The sequence below is a fragment of the Xenopus tropicalis genome, chromosome 8 (genome assembly GCF_000004195.4).
Source record: "Xenopus tropicalis strain Nigerian chromosome 8, UCB_Xtro_10.0, whole genome shotgun sequence".
Classification (NCBI taxonomy): domain Eukaryota; kingdom Metazoa; phylum Chordata; class Amphibia; order Anura; family Pipidae; genus Xenopus; species Xenopus tropicalis.
In genome coordinates, this window is record NC_030684.2 from 109881299 (window position 1) to 109900860 (window position 19562).

The 19562-nt window shown below is 38.8% G+C and overlaps 1 protein-coding gene across 1 annotated transcript; it reads right to left on the reverse strand.

Moving 5' to 3' along the window:
* Positions 1 to 6012: 6012 nt before the first annotated feature.
* ccdc177 (coiled-coil domain containing 177) lies at positions 6013 to 11346 on the reverse strand. Its single transcript, XM_002935330.5, has 2 exons — positions 11107 to 11346; positions 6013 to 8593 (listed from the first exon to the last, which is right to left on the reverse strand). The coding sequence occupies exon 2, from the start codon at positions 8589 to 8591 to the stop codon at positions 6552 to 6554; it is 2040 nt and encodes a 679-aa protein (XP_002935376.2). The 5' UTR covers positions 8592 to 8593; positions 11107 to 11346; the 3' UTR covers positions 6013 to 6551.
* Positions 11347 to 19562: the final 8216 nt, after the last annotated feature.

The window sequence follows — 19562 nt, forward strand, 5'->3', positions numbered from 1 at the left end:
ATTAAACAAAGCAGTGTGCTTATTGGATGGGAATACTCAATAATTATGGGGAAGGCTCAGGATATAATGGCACCTAGGTGGGATGAAGGCATGATGCTTGTGACTAGTGCTATACAGTATACAGGGAAGATAATTAAACATATATATATATATATACATATGCCTCCTACTTAATCGGCAAAGAAGGGAAACAACTGCAGTCACCGTGGCTGATGATTTTTGTTTCATTGTATTTGGCCATAAGTAGAATGGTTTCTGTAAAATCTATGGGGTATAAAACAGTAAAAAATGGATGTATTGTACAGTTGACAAATGAGCATTTAGACATAGTAAGATGCTTCTAAATAAGACATATTTTTCTGTGGCGTGAAAAAAAGTGATTTGCCTTCTTAAAGGTGCTTGCACCCTTTTATGGGAAAGGAAATATAATGGTGTGGAAACAGAAGGTAGAAGCATACCCATTACTGAGTGGATTCAATGAGATATAACAGACATATGAACGTAAACTATTTCCATTAGAAGGACAGATTGAATTCAATGAGAATAATTTACAGTATGTCCTAATACAGTTCCAGTGTTTCCCATAGATTTTACATGATAAACCACAAGATTAATTTTTCTATTCAAATTTAATCTAGCCCATAGAAGCGCCATGGACTGTCATCATTAAAAGCTTCAATTGATGAAAATCCCCTATACATCACTGTAGAGCCACCATGGTATATCCAAATGCACTTTACACGCTCAAATGGACAAACTTACAGTACATCCAGATAAGGTGGGATTATTTACCATCATCATAAGAGCTTTTATTTTAGTGAGAGGTTTTGATTGAGAAATTTGCGCACAAAGGAATACAAAGATGGAGTATTTAAAGGTGTCCCCTCTTAGGGGTGGATCATGCAAGTCACTATGTAACTGAGGATACATTTCTACATAATTATTTTTTATCTCTATATCTCCAATACTTTTACACTTCATTTGCAAACCATTAAAGTTGTTTTCTCCGTGCGCATATATGCCTAGGATATTATAGGATATCCTATGAATTGTTAGCTAACCTTTTTTTGGGCAAGGTCCATTGCACTCCGAGTGTTATCGACAGGAACATGTAGGAATAACAGCTGGCCTATCTGCCATCCAAGATGACTCTTAAACCGGATGGTCCATTTATTTTAATGAATGGATTTGGTCATCAGACGTCATGGGATCCAGCTGCTCAAGGCTAGAAAGCACTTTCTGATAAAAAAAAATAGTTAATAAGGAGAAATTATTTGAGAAATTAGTAAAATCATGTTAAAAACTTCCAAAATTTAGGAAAAACTTAAAGAAAAACTGTCAAAGTGCATCAGTTAATAGAGCTTCTCCAGCAGAATCCTGCATTGAAATCCAATTTTTTTTAAAAAAAACAGATTTTAGTTATATTTAATTTTGAGATTTCACATGAGACTAGCCATATTTTTCATTTCCTAGGGTGCTACAGCCATGTGACCTGTGCTCTGATAAACTTCAGTTGCACTTTACTGCTGAGCTGCAAGTTGGAGTGATATCACCCCCCTCCCAGCAGCCGATCAGCAGAACAATGGGAAGGGAGCAAGATAGCAGCTCCCAGTAGATATCAGAATAGCATTCAATAGTAAGCAATCCAAGTCCAGCTTGGGACTCCTCCAGTTACGTAGGAGAAACAATAGGTTACCTGAAAGCAGTTCTAATGAGTAGCGCTGGCTCCTTCTGAAAGCTCAGACTCAGGCACAATGCAGTGAGATGGCGCTTACACACCATTATTACAGCTAAAAAAATACACATGTATTGTAAAAAAAAAAATACATGTTGGTTCAAAGATAAAATTATTTGCTATGTAAACAGTGTAATTTAGAAATAAAAAGTACACCATAAAAATCATGACAGAATCCCTTTAATAAATTTAATAAATGAGAAAATGCCAGAATTTATCCCAGGAAGCCCAGTTAAGCTGTTAACACATGTAATGAATTTATTCCTTTAATAATTATTTGATCATGTCACGATGATGGCACAGATTTTATGCTGGACAGTAGTAAAAGGGTTAATATATCTCCCCCTTCTCTAGACTTTAGACAATTATGTGATTAAATGCCACTGTATGTTCCTGTATTAGATCAATTCCAATAAAAATATTAAGAGGTCAAGTTATAATTATTTTTTGTGTCCTTCTGTGGGAATGGAGAGAAAGCCTTATAATGAATTACACACTCGTTATTCTGGTATTCTGGGGGTTTGCAGGATAATCATTTCATACAGGCAAGTATCAGTAAATAGCAAGAAGCAGTGAATTTGTATGATATGGCTGCACCCTATGATACTGTATCTGCCCAGTCTCTTATCCAGACAGTAAATATGCCACAAAAATAGTTTGCCGGAAAAAGTAAAATAAGCATATGTATGTATGAGTACATACATTTATGATTATTAGCCAAAATTCAGATGTAGAACACAAGATGTGCATATTGTTTCTTTGTCTATTAACCATAGCATCAGCATTTGACTGATTTAGTACTATTAAAATTAAGGAAGGAGTCACACAGTTGATTTGGCCGATAAGGGACAATAGCAAGTCACTTGACCATGAGGGCGAAACAGTGGAATCCCTATATATAATATATATATATATATATTATATATAGGGATTCTACTGTTTCACCCTCATGGTCAAGTAATATTTAATGCTAAAATAGAAAGGTTTATTACTCAAAGTTTCAGTCTCACTCAGAAACCTTCACTCCAGATGAAGGTTTCTGTGTGAGACAGAAACGTCGAGTAATAAACCTTTCTATTTTTGCATTTACATTTTGTTCACAATTCTTTAAATCCTAGGAGTGCTGTCCTTGTTCCAGTGCATTTTTTTGGTACTAGCAACCAGGTATATATATATATATATATATATATATATATATATATATATATAATGAACTGATACACTGTGCAGTTTGAGATCCTAAGACCCTATGTAGAATATATAGGAAAAGGACACAACTTACACACAACAACAAGCTCACAATCTCATGTCACAAACATCTATAAAAACGACAATAAACAGACACACTGGATCACCAAAGATCTACATTATGAATACATTATTGTTACGTGTCCAGATAGAAACACCATAATTAGTGGGGTTGTGAAAATATTCCTTTGTATTGTATAAAATATATAGAATAAATCTAGACCAGGGCTTTCCAACTGTAGGACTGCAGGCCAGATGTGGCCTTCCAAATGATTTCTATGGCCCCTAGACTGCTCAAAGGCTCCACATACGTCACTGTATAACATCAGTATTTTAATCTGGCCCTAGAACATGCTATATAATAAATAACTGGCCTGCCCCATGTAATAAGTTGGACAGCACTGATGTAGACATCACAAATCTTTTGTTTTTATTGGTAATCTATTCCTTATTATCATGGAAAGAGCACAACAAGTTACCATTTCTACCATGCACACATGAGATACAGACAAACAGCACTCAGCTTGCTGGGTACTGGGGGCACATAAAGGAAAAGACATTACAAATATAGCAGTAGTTTGTAACAGGTAGTTTATTCAAAATGCCCCTCAGTCTCCCAGTTCTGGCCAATAATTCTATGTTGTTTCTGATTTTGCTGTTAACTAGATAAATCCTGGCCTTACCCAATGATAACTAACAGGTAATTCTCCAGCCCTTGTTGAACTACAAGTTCTAGTATCCCTTGACATGCAAAGGCTGCACACAGTTTCTGACTTTTGCAATTCAAGATTAAGGGATATGCAATACTGAGAGAAATGTATTTCTAAAACACAGACTTTGATAGAAAACCATCACTTTTCCAAACTGTTTGGGAACCCTGAAGCTACCCTGTTGCACCCATCTCTTTTTCAGTCAGAGCTAACTGCCATTTCTACCGCAAAATGCAGCGTAGCTAAGAAATCCAGGGCAATTTTCCATTTCAATGCAGCAAAGCCTATACTATGATTGTGCCAATTGTTTTGCCATCATTGCTATAAATTCTGAGGTGCCTATAGTTATTTGTGCTTATATTAGTAAACAAATAATGGCATAAAATAGGCACAGCCTACATTGCAATTGTGTCCATTTTGTTTAAATACCCACTGTACCAAGTGCCCAAATACCTTGTTAGATCACTGGTGCACTGTAATGTGGTTACACAGCCTTACTGCCAAATCAGAACTCACCTAAGGAGTCCATCAATAGTACAAACACATTGACAAATTAACAAACAACACAGAATGATCTCTGCAAAAACAATCTCCATAAACCATATCTGCTTGGAATTTTTAAAATGATGTATGCAGCAATGTGCCTCCTATAATCCAAAGTACAGACATGCCTTGGCTATGTGAAACCCTTCCAATAAGTATCATATACTTTCTTTTAAAAGGTAGGTTATCTACCCGCCTGATGTTTTACTGGCATGTTTTGTCATGCCAATGTTATTAATAGGAAAGAAACTTATCAAAGGGGTTGTTCACCTTTGAATTAACTTTTAGTATGATGTAGAGAATAATATTCTGAGACAATTTGTGATTGGTCTTCATTTTTTATTATTTATAGTTTTTTAGTTATTTCATTTTCATTTTAGCTGCTGTCCCGTTTGGAGTTTCAGCAGCTATTTGGTTGCTAGGGTCCAAGTTACCTTAGCAACCAGAGAGTGCTTTAGGATGAGAGACTGGTATATGAATAGGAGAGAGCCTGAATATTAAGAAAGCTACAAAAAGTAGCAATACCAATAAAATTGTATCTTCACAGAGCAATAGTTTTTGGATGCTGGGGCCAGTGACCCCCATTCAGCAAAGAGTTGGAAGAAGAAGGCAAATAATTAAAAAAAAAAACTATGACCAATAAATAATGATGACCAATTGAAAGGTTGCTTAGAATTGGGCATTTTATAACATACTAACAGTTAATTTTAAGGTGAACCACCTCTTTAATATAGGGAGGCAAGTGTTTTTCATTTTCAAAAAATGTGGCAACCCTTGTAACTGGCCTAGTATCATATCATAGATTGTCCAGTATTTGTCTTAAGCAGGAGTAAAACAAATACTGTGTAAATAAAGCAGCATAGTGTTCTATGACATTGCTTTAAAAATGTCCCTTAGATCTCACCCTGGCAATTTGGGTGGGTTTCCAGGTTGAACAATCTGCTGACACACTGTCAAACAGCAAATGTGTAATTATTGCCCGCAAAGAATAAATAAGCTGTTGTCCCCTTGGCAGGATTGTAAAGGTACAGTCCACACTCCTTCCTATACATAATGCAATAATTGGGCTCAGCAAGCCATGTCAATTACTCCATGAAAAAATGAATGAATGAAACTTTTTTGAATACCTCTAAAACAATGGGAATATTCAGCCACAGAAACTGGGCCACAATGTAGAAGAAGCAGTGTATTTAATGGAATAACACCCTAAAACAAAAAAGAGCAGCCTTAAGGTGGCCACACACGTGGCAATTTTCGATCTTTCGTGCCTCCTGCGATATCGGTCGCCTCTCCGACTTGCCATACACGCACCGAGGTTTCGTACAATATTATCAGTGCATGTATGGCCAGCTTTACTTGCTGCATGACTAAATTGGCTTATCATAGGCTAAATCACAGGCCATTATTAAGTGTCCCATTTTGGTAAAAACACATAAGGCTGCTTTTTGTTGTTTTGGGGATGCTGTAAATAAAATATTATCATCTGCTACATTGTAGTACATGCATTTTGTTAAAGTTATGTTTAAATAATCCCCTTTCTGATAGTCCAAGCATAAGCACCTGGGCCCAGCATCCCATCTGGTGAGTTCAAATCATCTCACACTGGCTTATTTATTGTTGGGGTTTCACAAATAACAGCACAGATTCAACTGATTGAGAACAATGTATCTCTTAAGTAAATACTGAACTACCCTTAGACTTCAGTTGGGTTTTCACGTAATAAACCATGAGATTTTTTTTTCATATAATTGAATCTGGCCAATAACTTTCTCCATACAGATTCAGAAACCTTTTTATATAGTGTAGTCAAAACAGGGTGAATAGTGTTTCAAAAAATGTATTCACAATTATTAGAAAAAAATGAATTTATATATTTTCGTGACTTTATACTAGCTTGGGAGGTTTGTAAAATATCAACAATAGGACAGTTGTGTATTTTCAGTGATGGTCCCTGAATATAAAACATCCTGCACTGATTTGGAGATTTGGACAGGACACCTCTAGTTCTCAATGGCACAATAACAAAGGCAGTTTTACAAGATATAGCAATCAGCATTGCTGAGGGTCAGTTGGACTAATTTCATATGAGGTTCCCCTTGACCCTCTCCTGTGAGATATTCTTGAGGTTTATTTTTTGCACCTTTGGCTTAGTAAATGTACCAGAAGTGATGTTGAACTTTTTGCAGTTAGCAAACTTCCTTTTATAGCCTAATAGTTAAACCATTCAGAAGTGCATAGCAATTCTTTTGTAGTCTAGTAAGACAATGGTCTCTGTGTCTGGCGTAGCTGTGTTATTCTTATTATCATGTTGTCCTTCATTTTTTGTTAATGTTAGCATATAGTTCAGCTTCAAATGCCATTTTATCAAAAGTTCTAGTATTTGTTTCAGCTCGCACTTTCTCCCGGATATTAAAGGATGCCCTGGCAACTGAGCGTGCATTGTCAAGCACAGTCTGCCTTTCCCTGAATATATGATCACTTCTTTCCAGCTTCTTTTCTATTGATTCCAGTAGCTCCTTTCGTTTCATATCCTCATTCTTCTGAACTCTTTGTCTGTTCTCCCTCTGTATCCTTTCTTTCTCCAGTCGGCACTCTATGGCTTTCCTTGCTTTGTGCTGTACCACTTCCTCAGCAACTTGAGCAGCATGCTGCAGTCTCTTTTCAGCAACTATTGCCAGTTTCTGCAAATGCTCTTGACGTCCTTGCTCTTGTTTCTCTGCTGCTTGTTTAGCCCGTAGAATTTGCAGCTCTTCCTTACGGGCCCTCTCCTTCAACTCTTGGTTCCTTTTCTCCAGTAGTTGTTCTACATTCTCTTGGGCCTTTTGTAGATTTTTCTGGAGAGTCTTCCTTAGTTCCTCAGTTTCATATTCCTTCTTCTGGGTGAGCTCCTGTGCCATAGCCTGGTGTTTCATCTTCTCAGCTTTATTCTGAAGGCTTTTACTTATGTGCAATTGCTCTTCGTTTTCTTTTTTTTTGTGCTGGGCCACAAGTAACTTATCCTGAAATAAACCTCCTTCCTGCTCCTTTTTTTCCTCCTTTGACTTCTTTTGTTTGACTGTCTGTGTGTTCGCCAGCTTTTCACCTTTGATCTTCTCTAATTCCTGAACTTGGTCTTTCCCTTTTTCCTCCAGTAGGGGACTTTTACTTTGGGTCAGGGAAGCTGTACTCATCTCTCCAACAGAATTTCTGTTTTCTCTACTCTTCATATGACGCTCCCAAGACCTTTGTCCATGTAATAGGGCCTTCTGCCTTTCCTTTTCTTCTTGCTCCTTTCTGAGTTCAGAGTTCTTTCTTTGTATGTCCCACTGTATGTGAGCCAAGTACCTTTGCTCCTTCCTGATATTCTCTTCCTGGTGCTTGGCAATCATAATTGCTGCTATCTTCTTGTCTCTCTGAGGTAGTTCTTGGACTCCCCTCTTTTTTACCTCCTTTACCATTTTCTCCACCTTCTTGGCTGTTTGGGGTGAGTGACTTAGATCTCCTAAACTAAAGCTCCGACCCATCAGGGAATTGACAGTATCTAGCGTCCTAGACCTCTGGATGAATTGCACAGCCCTCCCATCCCCACTACAGGAGGAGGTTGTAGACTCAGAGGAGGTTTTTGCAGAAGCTCCACCTCTTGCCTTCTGCAAGGAATCCAGGGACTGACTTTTGTGTTTTGGGGGAGCAGGACAGATCGGTTTCTTGGAAACAGTGGGCCCTCTGTTTTGAACATCATTGCATATTAATGATTCACTTCTCTGGAGGCTTGTAGACACTTTTGAGCGATGTTTATGGGGTCCCTTTAATGGGGGTTGATTCGTTTTTTGAAATCCTTTAGACAAATTAGTGTTTTTCTGAGTCTGACTCTTGGTTGATGGTTCATTATTTTGTTGTCCTACAGATTTTGGAAGATCAGAATTTTGTGCAGCCGTTGAAGAATGAGGTTCTGCTCTAGATGGGGCCTTTGAACTGGAGGGTGGTCCCAGGCTGCTGCTCATCATTAAAGGGAGGATTCTCCTCTTCTCTTGACGTATAATTCGTTCTCTTTCCTCCCTGCACATCTGCAGCTTTCTCTGACGCTCTATTTCATATACCTCACAAAGACCTTTTGCCACCCGCATGGATCGTCCTGGTGCTTCACGTACCAGATCAGCTAGGCTCCTAGACAAAAGTTCCACTGGCTTTACCATGCAGCGAGCACAGGCTTCTAGAGATCGTGGACTGGTCAGAACATAGCGGCTTCCCTCTGCTTCATTGCACTCAAAGTTATAAAGGTCCAAATGCAACATGGGTGAGTGTTCTCTCTGCCGGGCAGTTACCCCTCCTGCGGCTTCTTCTCCACCTGGATCATCTGTGGACTCGGCCATGATCATTCCTAGTAGGAAAAAAAAAATTTTCAGATTGCATATTCTGTGTGTATGAATGATATTAAGTGCAGGAAAAGATGATGCATACACCTATAATGTTTTTCAAATTACATGACTACGTACATAATTAGGTGACTATTCCGATTTTTTCGTAAGCATTTTCGTGATATTTGTGATCATCAGAAATTATCGTATCTAATCCGAATTTTTCCCATTTCGGGATTCAAACTCGTACTTTGATGAATTAGCCCCTATAAATATAAACACTTTTGCTAGGCAAAACCTGATGACTATTCCTTTAAGAGCCTAGTAGGACAAGCATATCTGCACTGCATCCTGATTTATGGGTCTCCACCCCATATGATTGCCCCAGGGCCAAACGACCAAATTAGCACGATATCACCCACCTGTAGGTGGTGATATCGGGAGAAGATCCACTCGCTTGGCAGTTCTTAGTGTGTACTATAGAGTGCTTTACTGAAGCACTCAGTAGTCATTGATCAACCACAAGATGCACTACAAGATGAATCTCTGCAAGTGCTGCGCTTCCTACCCGCAGTAATGCGTCACATGAAGACTCTATATTTTGGTAAGGGTATCCAAACTTCACTCACCAGAGTATCCAAACTCCTTGCAAGACATGTAAACCCCCCACAAAAAAACTTTAAAAGAACAAAAAAAGAACAGCCTCTTTAAAATGTAAATATTAAATGCCACTCTGGATGTTGAAAGGTTAATAGTAAGGCTGCAGCATCCCCTTAATTTCTTGGGATTCCTTCTCTTTCTCTAACCCACTTGGCTCCCTCCCTTAGGAATTGACTTTGGCTCTTGGCTTACTGAGCATGCTCAGTTCTTATCAACTTAGGTTACTAAACACACCCTCCAGTCTAGAGCCAATGAAGAGGTAGCACTGCTGGTTTCCATAGAAACATTGCTCTAGCTGTGCACTCTGCTGGAGAAACATGTTTTTTTCTTTTCAAAGTAAGTCCTGCCTGTGTAAGCCTCCATTCTCCATTGCATGAACTTTACAGTGCACGTGTGTTCTTTGTAGAAGTAAATGTCATTGATGATGTGAAAGGGAAAAATGGCTGCCTAGTAAAAGCTGTTATTTGTAGGACAATGTGATGATACTGGCAAACAGAGGGGAAAAATGCAATACAAATGGTGTAGTTTGGGTGGGGAGATGTGCCTAGCTTATATACATGGAAGGAAAATGAATGGTTTACATGTCCTTTAAGGCTTGACTAGGAAGCACAGAGCAAAAACAGCAGTCAATGACATTCCTGAGTTGACTGCTGCCTGTGGAGGCTTCATCTCTTATGTATAGCAAAAGTCTGAAACCTATGCATTAGAGGGATGTATTTTGAGATTCCTCCTTAGGAATTAGGCATTAGGAATCTGTGTGCATGGAAAATATTGAAATTAGAAGCTGCAGCAGGCAAAAACAAAGTAAACTAAGTATTAATTGCTGATCTGAAAGATCCTAGACTCAGCATCTCTCAATACATACTCTGTGCTCTTTAGTTATAGAGATCTGGAAGTTGAGGACACTCCCAGAAGACTGAAGACTGAAAAAATTAAGATAACCAACAAATGTCCAAGCTATGACCTTTAAGCTTATGTTAAGTATTGTCCCCTAAAGGCCCCTATGATACCTTAGACCCTGGGTATATGCCCTTTCGGCCTTATTCTAAAAATGGGCCATGCTCCAGTTGGCAAAGAAACTGGAAGACTCACACACAAAAAATACAACATAAAATATATGTAGCTGAACTGAGGCCACAGGCAGATGAATAAGCAAAATCACAAGATGGTTAAGCCACTTGACTGCCTGTTCTTTAAAAGTAGGACAGTTGCCCCCTCCACTATGATTTTCAGTACTGTACTAAATATTGCTATTCAGAGTCAGAGGGGTGGTGGAAACCTAGCTTTTATAAACTGCAACTTCCAGAATCTCTCAGACTTATATGGGGTGGTGCTGGTAGTTGTAGTTCACAACATCTGGGAGGCAAGAAATTTGATATGCCTAGAGAGAATTACAGCCTGTAGTGTTAGCCAGCTTGAGATGTATGTTCTCATCTCTCTCTTCTCCCTCTGCGTCCTCAATCCCAGCCCAATTACATAGCTTTGCCATCTGCCGAATGTACCTACATTGCTAGGCAGTCTGCTAGAGATGAAATCCTGGGTATGCAAGAATAGGGAAAATCTACCTTCATAACACCACTTAATTAGATATTATTATACGAATAAATGGCATAGCTTCCATGCACAGCTGAATATACAGTCTGGATGCTGGCCTCACAAATGTAAGTAAGGAATGCAGAGTAACCTGGCAGGACACAGGAGCGAGTGCATAGAAATTGGATGCTCTACAGTCCACAGTATCCTAAAATGAGACTATAATGGGGACTGTGCTAAAAATGTAATCACATAAAAAGTATGGAGTGTGTATTATCCTGTGAATATTATATATACATATATATGCTTGATTTCATGATGCAATGAATCATTGATCACTTACCAGCCTCGGCCAAAGCTTCAGGGCGTGTGTATGAGCTGGAGATTTCAGCACCAAGGTAGTGGAGAGCGGCCAGATAGCGGAGGGTGTGGGGAAGTGCAGAGAAGAGCCGAGATCAGAGGGGGGGATCACTATACACAGAACAGCCACAGATCAGAGGGAGGGAGACAATAACCAGAAAAGCCAGAAATCAAGGAATGGATTTTGCTCCCAGGGAAAAGGAATCTTACAGTCGGGAGAATGGAAATAAAAAAGAATAGCCACAGAACAGGAGGAGGGGATGTGAGGAGTTGATTTCCATCACTAAATATCATCAGGAGTAGCATTCATAATTAGCACTGCTAGGGAGGTGGTGGGAATTGCTTCAGAACGGGCAATAGGGGTTACACATCACTCCTGAGAGTGACATGTTCATTGGTTTATTTCCAATAAGGACTCCAGCCTTATGGGTGCATTACACAGTTTGGAAAGATTTCATATAACATGACCTTTGTCTACATCAATTTTAAAGGGGAAGTAGTAACTGGTAAGGTAGCTAATATTTCAGCACTTATTGCAGCTCTGTAGGGTACAATTTAGAAAGCTGATTTATATTGAATGGAAATGGTTCACATGATGCACATCCCACTCCTCTGTATGTGCTTTATTTGTAATCAGGATAAAAATGCCCAGTTCTAATGAGTCCATGAGGTTCTTTTTATACCACAGCTGCATACATCTGAAACAAAAAGAGAAAAAGTCAGCCGTGCATGTGGAGTATAGGATTATGTAATAACAGGTGCACAGTTTCCTCATGTCTTATAACCCAGAGCAACCAGCCAAATGCTTGAATTTAAATTGCTCATCTGTAAATGCCTATTCATACATGCTATAGTAACCATGGCAGGTTCTACAACCAGGGTGAATATAACATTTGTATGCCTATCCTAGACCATATGATTCTCAGTCTGGTAGAGGAGCTGGCCCTTCCCCATGAGAAAATGGTATATTCTTTCCTTATACAAAAAAGCTAATGGTCACAAACTACAAAATAAATATATTCACGCAGTTCTAAATTTGTGGGGTTCTTCTGCAAATTGAGCATTGACTGAGGCAGGGGGAAGGGGGGTAGACAGCCTGAAGAGCAGTTAGCCTGAGATCCAATCACCAGATATGGGGAAGAACAATATCTTCATCCCTCAATATTAATCGAATCTCAGCTTAAAGGCCAGTAAGGGTGAGATTTTGGGAGTTATCTCATTCTAAATTTAATTCCTTATCAGTTATGTGCAAACATAAGCTTTTGTGGGCAGGTCAGGTTTCATACAAAATCTTGTGATTTCACACAAATTTCTTTTTGTACACCACACTGTTTTGTGTGCGCTGGTCTTAAAATCTATGTGCACAGCTTAAAGAGAACATTGAGGAACACAAATCTTGAATCCCAACATACTCCTAGAATCTCAGCCTGAAGATCAGATATGGGAATTAACCAGTCACTGGATAAATGAGACCTGTCACCCAGATATAACAAGTTATACAATAAAAGTCATTTGCAAATTAAACATAAAACCCTAATTTAATTAAAACAGTCATACCTGTTCTAAAGTCATTTAAAATTTTAGTCTGTCTATCATGTCCCAGGCAGAGGGCAGCCAATTACTTTCAATTTCCATTCTGCACTTTCTAGATGTCACTGCACTCATTACATTCCCCTCTGTCCTCACGGTCTATAATTGTGTAGTCTGTGCATGGGTATCAGGTCCCCTGGTTCTGACACATAAACAAGACTTTGGGGTGATACTAAGCTTGCCTTAATAAAATGGTGCCTGCCTTCTTGCTGTGATTGTAAATTCCAAGACTGAAGGAAACAAAATGCAAATAATGTATATACTGTTAAAGCCTATTTTGTTAATTAACATAATATAAAAGCAGGGGTTTTACTGCCATAAGGCGAATTGAGAAACTCGCCTCAGGTGGTAGCGCCAAGCAAGTTACCAGGGGAGGCAAAAAGCCACTCCGAGTAACTTAAAGAGCCACAATTCCAATTTTTAAATCGGAATTTCGGCTCTTCTAGTGCAATAAATGTACAATCAAACACATCATAGCTGGGTTTTAGCTACGTGGTCCAAAATTTGGTCAAAACCTCATTATCTGTAAGTGATCTTTCCACAATTTGGATCCCCATACCTTAAGTCTACGAAAAAAATCATTTAAACGTTATATAAACCCTACAGGATTATTTTGCCTCTAATAAGAACTGATATCTTAGCTGGGATCAGTTACATGCTACTGTTTTATTATTGCAGAGAAAAAGGAAATCGTTTGAGAAAATTCGAATTAGTTTCCAAATAACAGATCCCCTGAGTGTATATATTTAGCTGAATGACTATATGCCTGCATATAAAAACTAGCACAACACTGAATATACATATGTGCTACAAGGATAATTAGAAGTCAGTGTTGTCTGCAGTATCTATAGCTAGAATGATGAATTTGCCATGTAGGAGATTACATTTTTTTTATATATATACATATATATTTGTATGTTGTTTGGGGTGGAGTCAACCCTATGCCCTGTCAACTCTCTGTGTAACAATAATACTGTCTCTAATATGGCATTCCTGCTGATTATTAGCCCACATTGGCTAGTATACATCATGATAAAAGAAGTCAGCAAAAGCTGTGATTCTAGCTCTCTGGACCTGTACTACAAGTGGTCTTTCTTCTTGAATGTAACATTTTGGCATTTAAAAGCTTGCGAGTTTATGTAACAGTCAATGGGAGATGTCCTAGGCAAAGTCAGCCCATATTTTCAATTCGAGATATTCAAGTTTTTCTTGTGTTTGTAAACTCGCAAATTCAAGATATTCTGTTTTTTTTAATTAAAGCGAGTTTTCCTTATTAATAAATAAGCAAGCATTTGAAATTTGTCTGTCAGGTGTATACTAGAACATCAATATGTTATAAATGTGTTCTTTTATTCTAAATAGGTAACTATTTTTTCTGGCATTTTCCCAACTCTCTGTCCAGTCAGTGGCAGATATGGGATGTTGTAGTAGGTTGTCCCATTTAGTCATGTAGTGCCGTTGTGAGGTGGCATCTGTGGGTTCAATGAAAACTTTATAGATTCTAGAAATACAGTAGAACCTCTAGGGTTCTACTATAAGTGTAAAATCAGGGAAATGCATTATGAATGAAATACTGATGGGACCACAAAAATGCTGTAAAATGTAAAACTGATGTTTCACTGTAAGCCTTTTTTTTGCGGAAGGCTGTATCTAGCTAAGGTTTCAAGGGCTGTAGCCAAGTTTCATTTTGCAGCAAGTTGGTTTTAGGATTGAAGGAGTATTTGGATAAGCAAAGGGTTATTTTAGCAATGGAAGGAAGAGGAGTATGTGTCAATGGGTCATTCTATTCTCCCACTGTATAGAACCTGTTTATGCCCATCCTGTACAAAAAGAGAGGGCCATACCTGGAGGAAAGCTGGTGTTTTGGAGATACTCTGTAGTTAAAGGAACAGTAACACCAAAAAATAAAAATGTTTTTAAGTAATCATAATACAATGCACTGTTGCCCTGCACTGGTAAAATTTGCACATTTGCTTCAGAAACACTGCTATAGTTTATATAAAAAGCTGCTGTGCAGCCATGGGGGCAGCCATTCAAGCTGGAAAAAGGAGAAAAGGCACAGGTTACATAGCAGATAACAGATAAAACACCATTGTATTGTACAGAACTTATCTGTTATCTGCTATGTAACCTGTGCATTTTCTCTTTTAAATGGCTGCCCCCGTGGCTACACAGCAGCTTCATTTACTAAACTATAGTAATGTTTCTAAAGCAAATACACCAGTTGCACCAGTGCAGGGCAACAGTACATTATACTGTAGTTCCTTTTATACACTTTGATTTTTTGGTGTTACTGTTCCTTTAAAGACCACTGTGAAATCAGACTGTGCTTATGTTTTAGCTTATTCCAGAACCACAAGGTGAATAAAGTAGGTGGGAGCAGATCCATTGAGATGTTATGCTTTACCAAATAAGGTTGATGCCAGTATCAACACCCACCATGATCTCAATAAAGCTCCAGACAGTACTTAGGGTCTGATGGACCAGGTCAAGAGCAGCTTTAAGTGAACAGCTTCATATTATTTTTGTTCATAAGGGACCCCTAGGCTTCTAGATAAAAGTGTGGCAGTCAGAACTGAAAGCTTTTAAGTACATGGGCCAGAATACAACTCCAACCACATGGTTTCTGCATTCACTCTCCCTTTTATATGCTTCCAGGTCTGATAATTTTTATTATGCCTGTCATATTCTGCACCATAGAGCAAACAAGGAGCATCTGACATGGAGAAGCTCCACTGTGATACAGGATTTAACAGAATAGTCCCACCTTTAACCCACCAGCTTAATATGAATGCAGAATACATGTCACTCTGCCAGAAGATAATTAAAGATTGATCATCACTTAGTGTTAAGCATAGGCTGCAGTCTTTTCCCAAGTCTTGAATAATTTAAGGCTTTTGTTGACATGATTATATCATACAAAGATGTCCATGGAACCACTGGACAATAAAATTCCTTTGGATGAACAATAAGTAAAGACAAAAATGTCTATGATGCCCTTAGTCAGACTAAAGACCAATGAAACTTGCGTGAAGTCATAGAGAAACAAGTGATACATTAACTCCTCTTATTGCATTGGCTGATGCCCTGCTTTTCATGGCCAGCATCACATAATAGTCCCAAATTGCCAATATACCGATACGTAACTTTTGGGGTTCCACTGGTTTGGCTTTCCTGCTTTTAGTCCTGCCTCACTGAACACAGTGTACTAAATTGGGGCACAAGGTATTTCACAAGGTGGGACCTCAAACCTACATGGGGGCTGTTCAGAGGGGCCTATCTTATTTGGCAGAGACAAAGACACAGCTAAATGAGAAGTTTTTGCAACCACTGTTCTTGGGTTGTAACAGGAGCAGTACTTAATAAAAATCCTTAGAGGGTTACATTAGGAACCTGTCTTCTAGATTTACAGCTCTGCTCAACTGAAAAAATAATAAAAAATCACATTTATTAAATAGCAAATGTATACTCATTCACAAATTACCCCTTTTTTGTTCAAAGTTTAAAAACATCCAACAAGCTTGAACCTTGGGGGTGGGTTGGGGGTGACTATCTTCATAGACATAGTGATTTCTGTCGTCTTACTACAAAGAGTTAAATGCTGCCCAGAGAGGGGGATTTCTAAAGAATGCATGTTCCTAATTGTCTGCCCAGGGGTTTTCCTTGCAGAACTGGATACCGCAGTAAGTTTGCAGGTAGCACATTTTCAAGAACTTGTTTTTCAGAGATAATTACCCTTTGTCCTCTAAATAACAGGTTACAGGCCAAAAGTGAAAGTTTTACTGCAGTGCATTTCAGGAAGTAGTTGCAGTGCTGTATATGGCAGGTGTAAAACAAATGGCAACATACACATACAAGGCATTTAGAAAATCACTGTTTGGTAACCACACATCCCATAGCAACATATATATCACGGAGAGTAAATAACATTTTAAAACAAACAAAAACCTTTATTTTCCATCTGTAAAATCTATGTTCATATGCCAACATCTGAAAGTCTTTTCAATAACTTTTACTGCTGGCCCATGGCATGCATAGCTGATTTATGGCAAAATGATAATAATATAGCATTCCTTTTAGAAAAGGACAACATTACATGAACAAATGTGCAATTTTTTTTTAAAAGACAAGGAAAGCTGAATTTACTGGGGATGCCAATATGTTAAACACTCCTCAGTGAATTTAGTGCTTAATTTATTACAAGGGTGGTGCTGCTCTGCACGTGCAGTGCCCATCTTACCCAGGCCTGCAGTAGCATTTGTGGATTCTGGCAAATGGCTGCTGTATGATGCCATAGACACTCACTATTTATTGGGATGTTGAGGGCTGTTTGGGCCTCTGTGTACTTGGTATGCCAGGGCCTGTTTTGTATCCCAGTCCAGGCTTGATCTTACCTGTAGTTTATAGGCATCCCACAATCAGAATTTAGACACATGAATGACCAGTATAATAGTTTGGGAAATTGTAGTATACCTTGCACATGCAAGGTTAATCTAGGGAGAGATGTTTATCATATACAGGCAAGATGGCAGCACTGTTCACTTCCTAGCTTTCCTTGTCCTGTAAGCATGTTGTGCAGGTTGCCTGGTGGGCAGTTATCCTAGGTCCAGATAAGTTTGCTTAGCAGACCTGTTAATGCTAACTACTGTAGACTTGCTGATTTTTTTGGACATTAACCTGTAACCATAGTAAAATTAGATGTGGTAGAAAGGAATGCACTAGGTAGGTGTACAGTTCAGGAAAAACACAAACTAAGTAAATATGTTATTAGATTAACAGAAATCAGTATCTGGCTGTTTATATTTCTGCACTGCTGGGTCTGGCTCCTGGAACACAATATAATAGAAACTGTTGATCAAACAAACCTGGGCGAGAAACATTTCTGCTACATTGCTTTTAGGGCCGTGACAGATGGGGAGATTAGTCACCGCGCGACAAATCTCCCTTGTCGCGGGCGACTAATCTCACCGAAATGCCATCCCACAGGCTAGAATATAAATCGCTGCCGGGATGGCATACGCAGCGCCAAAATCGTGATGTTTCCTCTCAAGGCAACTTCAGTGATTTCAGCAAATCACCGCGCCGTGTATGCCATCCCACGGCTGCTATAAGATGCCACAGACAGTTACTATTTATTGGGCTGGTGGGGCTGTTTGAGCCTCTGCTTAAATACCAGGGCCTATTTTGAATCCCAGTCCAAGCGTGTAAAATATACTTTTGTTCTAATAACATCTGGGAAAAGTGGTTTATTCATGTCAGAATGATTAGCCATTTTTTAGTACAGCATTTTCAAATGGTACTTTTGAGCTGCAGATTTTTCCAACAAAATAAAACATATATTAAAATGCCTGGCCCATACTTCCTACAAGCTGAACAGCCTTCCAATGCCAAATGAACACATCCCCTGGAGATTACAATACACAGAGAGGAATGTGTATGTACACGCCTCCTACTTGTTACCCATCATTGCTGTCAGACAAGAGAAATGTTTTCTGCACATATACAGTACATATATAAACGGCTTATTTACAAAAGGCTAGACGTAAGTTCTAGAGTATAACAAACAGAACTGTGACTCCTATATCAATATATATTAAGCACTTTTACCTAGATAAAAAAAATCCAGCACAGGAGAGACAAAGAATCAAACACAACTGCCACATTTCCTTTGTGTACTGGCCACAAGAGTTCTTTGGACAGAGGTATTATTTTGCCTTACCACATTTTCAAGCTTGACTTGTAAGTTAATTTGACTGTATGGATATACATAGGCTGCAATAATGTGGCTTTGTAAATTGAATATTAATGTTGCTCTATTACTGATGTACCCACTACACACAGCTTGTGTACCTGTGCCCTGGTATCTATACTCTATGCGGACAAGAAAGCTACACTATTTGGCCAAAGGTGACCTGAAACCTGTCTTTCCAAAATTATCTTAATATGGTCCTCCCTGTGCTGCTATAAAATTATCTATTGTTCTGGGAAGGCTTTTTGCTAAATTTTGGAACCAGTGTACCCTCTAATTCTATGTTCGCTTTGTGCACAAAAAATCTTTTTTCAGTGTGCTGAGGTCAAAATTAACATACAATTTTGGGTTTTCACACAAAATTCTTAAGGTGCACCACAATTTGTTGTGTGCACTAGACTAAAAATATCTGTCATGCACAAGTGCACAGCTTAGCGGGAAGATTGGTTGGGAAATTCAGCTGTTAGAGAGGCTGGATACTGATGTTGGGAATCAGGCCTGACTCACGGTCAGCCTTCTATTTCATTCTACAGAAGTTCAGTTGGGTAGATGTCACGGCTCTGTGTTTTACTCCCTATTGGCAGTAATTGCAATTCCATTCTGTATAGACTTTGCTTTGTAAACAGGCATTATAGGGGTTAAATTGAAAAATACTTTCCCCAAACTATTGCCACAGATTAGGAAGAACAGAATTATCAGTAAAGTCTTTGAACACTATAATCTTAAACTGGCCACACACGTGGCGATTTTCGATGTCGCACAAAAGATCGTTCCAACCCTCCACTCACATTCAGGGCTGAATCGTCAGATATGGAGGTAGAAACAATAGGATTTCTACCTCCTTCTGTCGATTCAGCCCTGAAGGCAGATTTTGCTCAGGCGCCTTCAATGGCGCCTGATCAAATTTTTTTAACCCGCCTATCTGCGTTATCGGTCGCCTCGCCGAGTTGCCATACACGCACCGAATACCATACGAAATGAGGTTTTGTACGATATTATCGGTGCGTGTATGGCCAGCTTTAAGGTTATACTAAAACAAAGGTGCCCTGGCACAAACGATAAAAATCAGTCCAGAACATTATTTAGCCTCCAACAAACTG

What these genes read in the sequence shown, in the direction of transcription:
- ccdc177 (XM_002935330.5), bottom strand. Translation starts at nt 8,591, where the DNA reads ATGATCATGGCCGAGTCCACAGATGATCCAGGTGGAGAAGAAGCCGCA.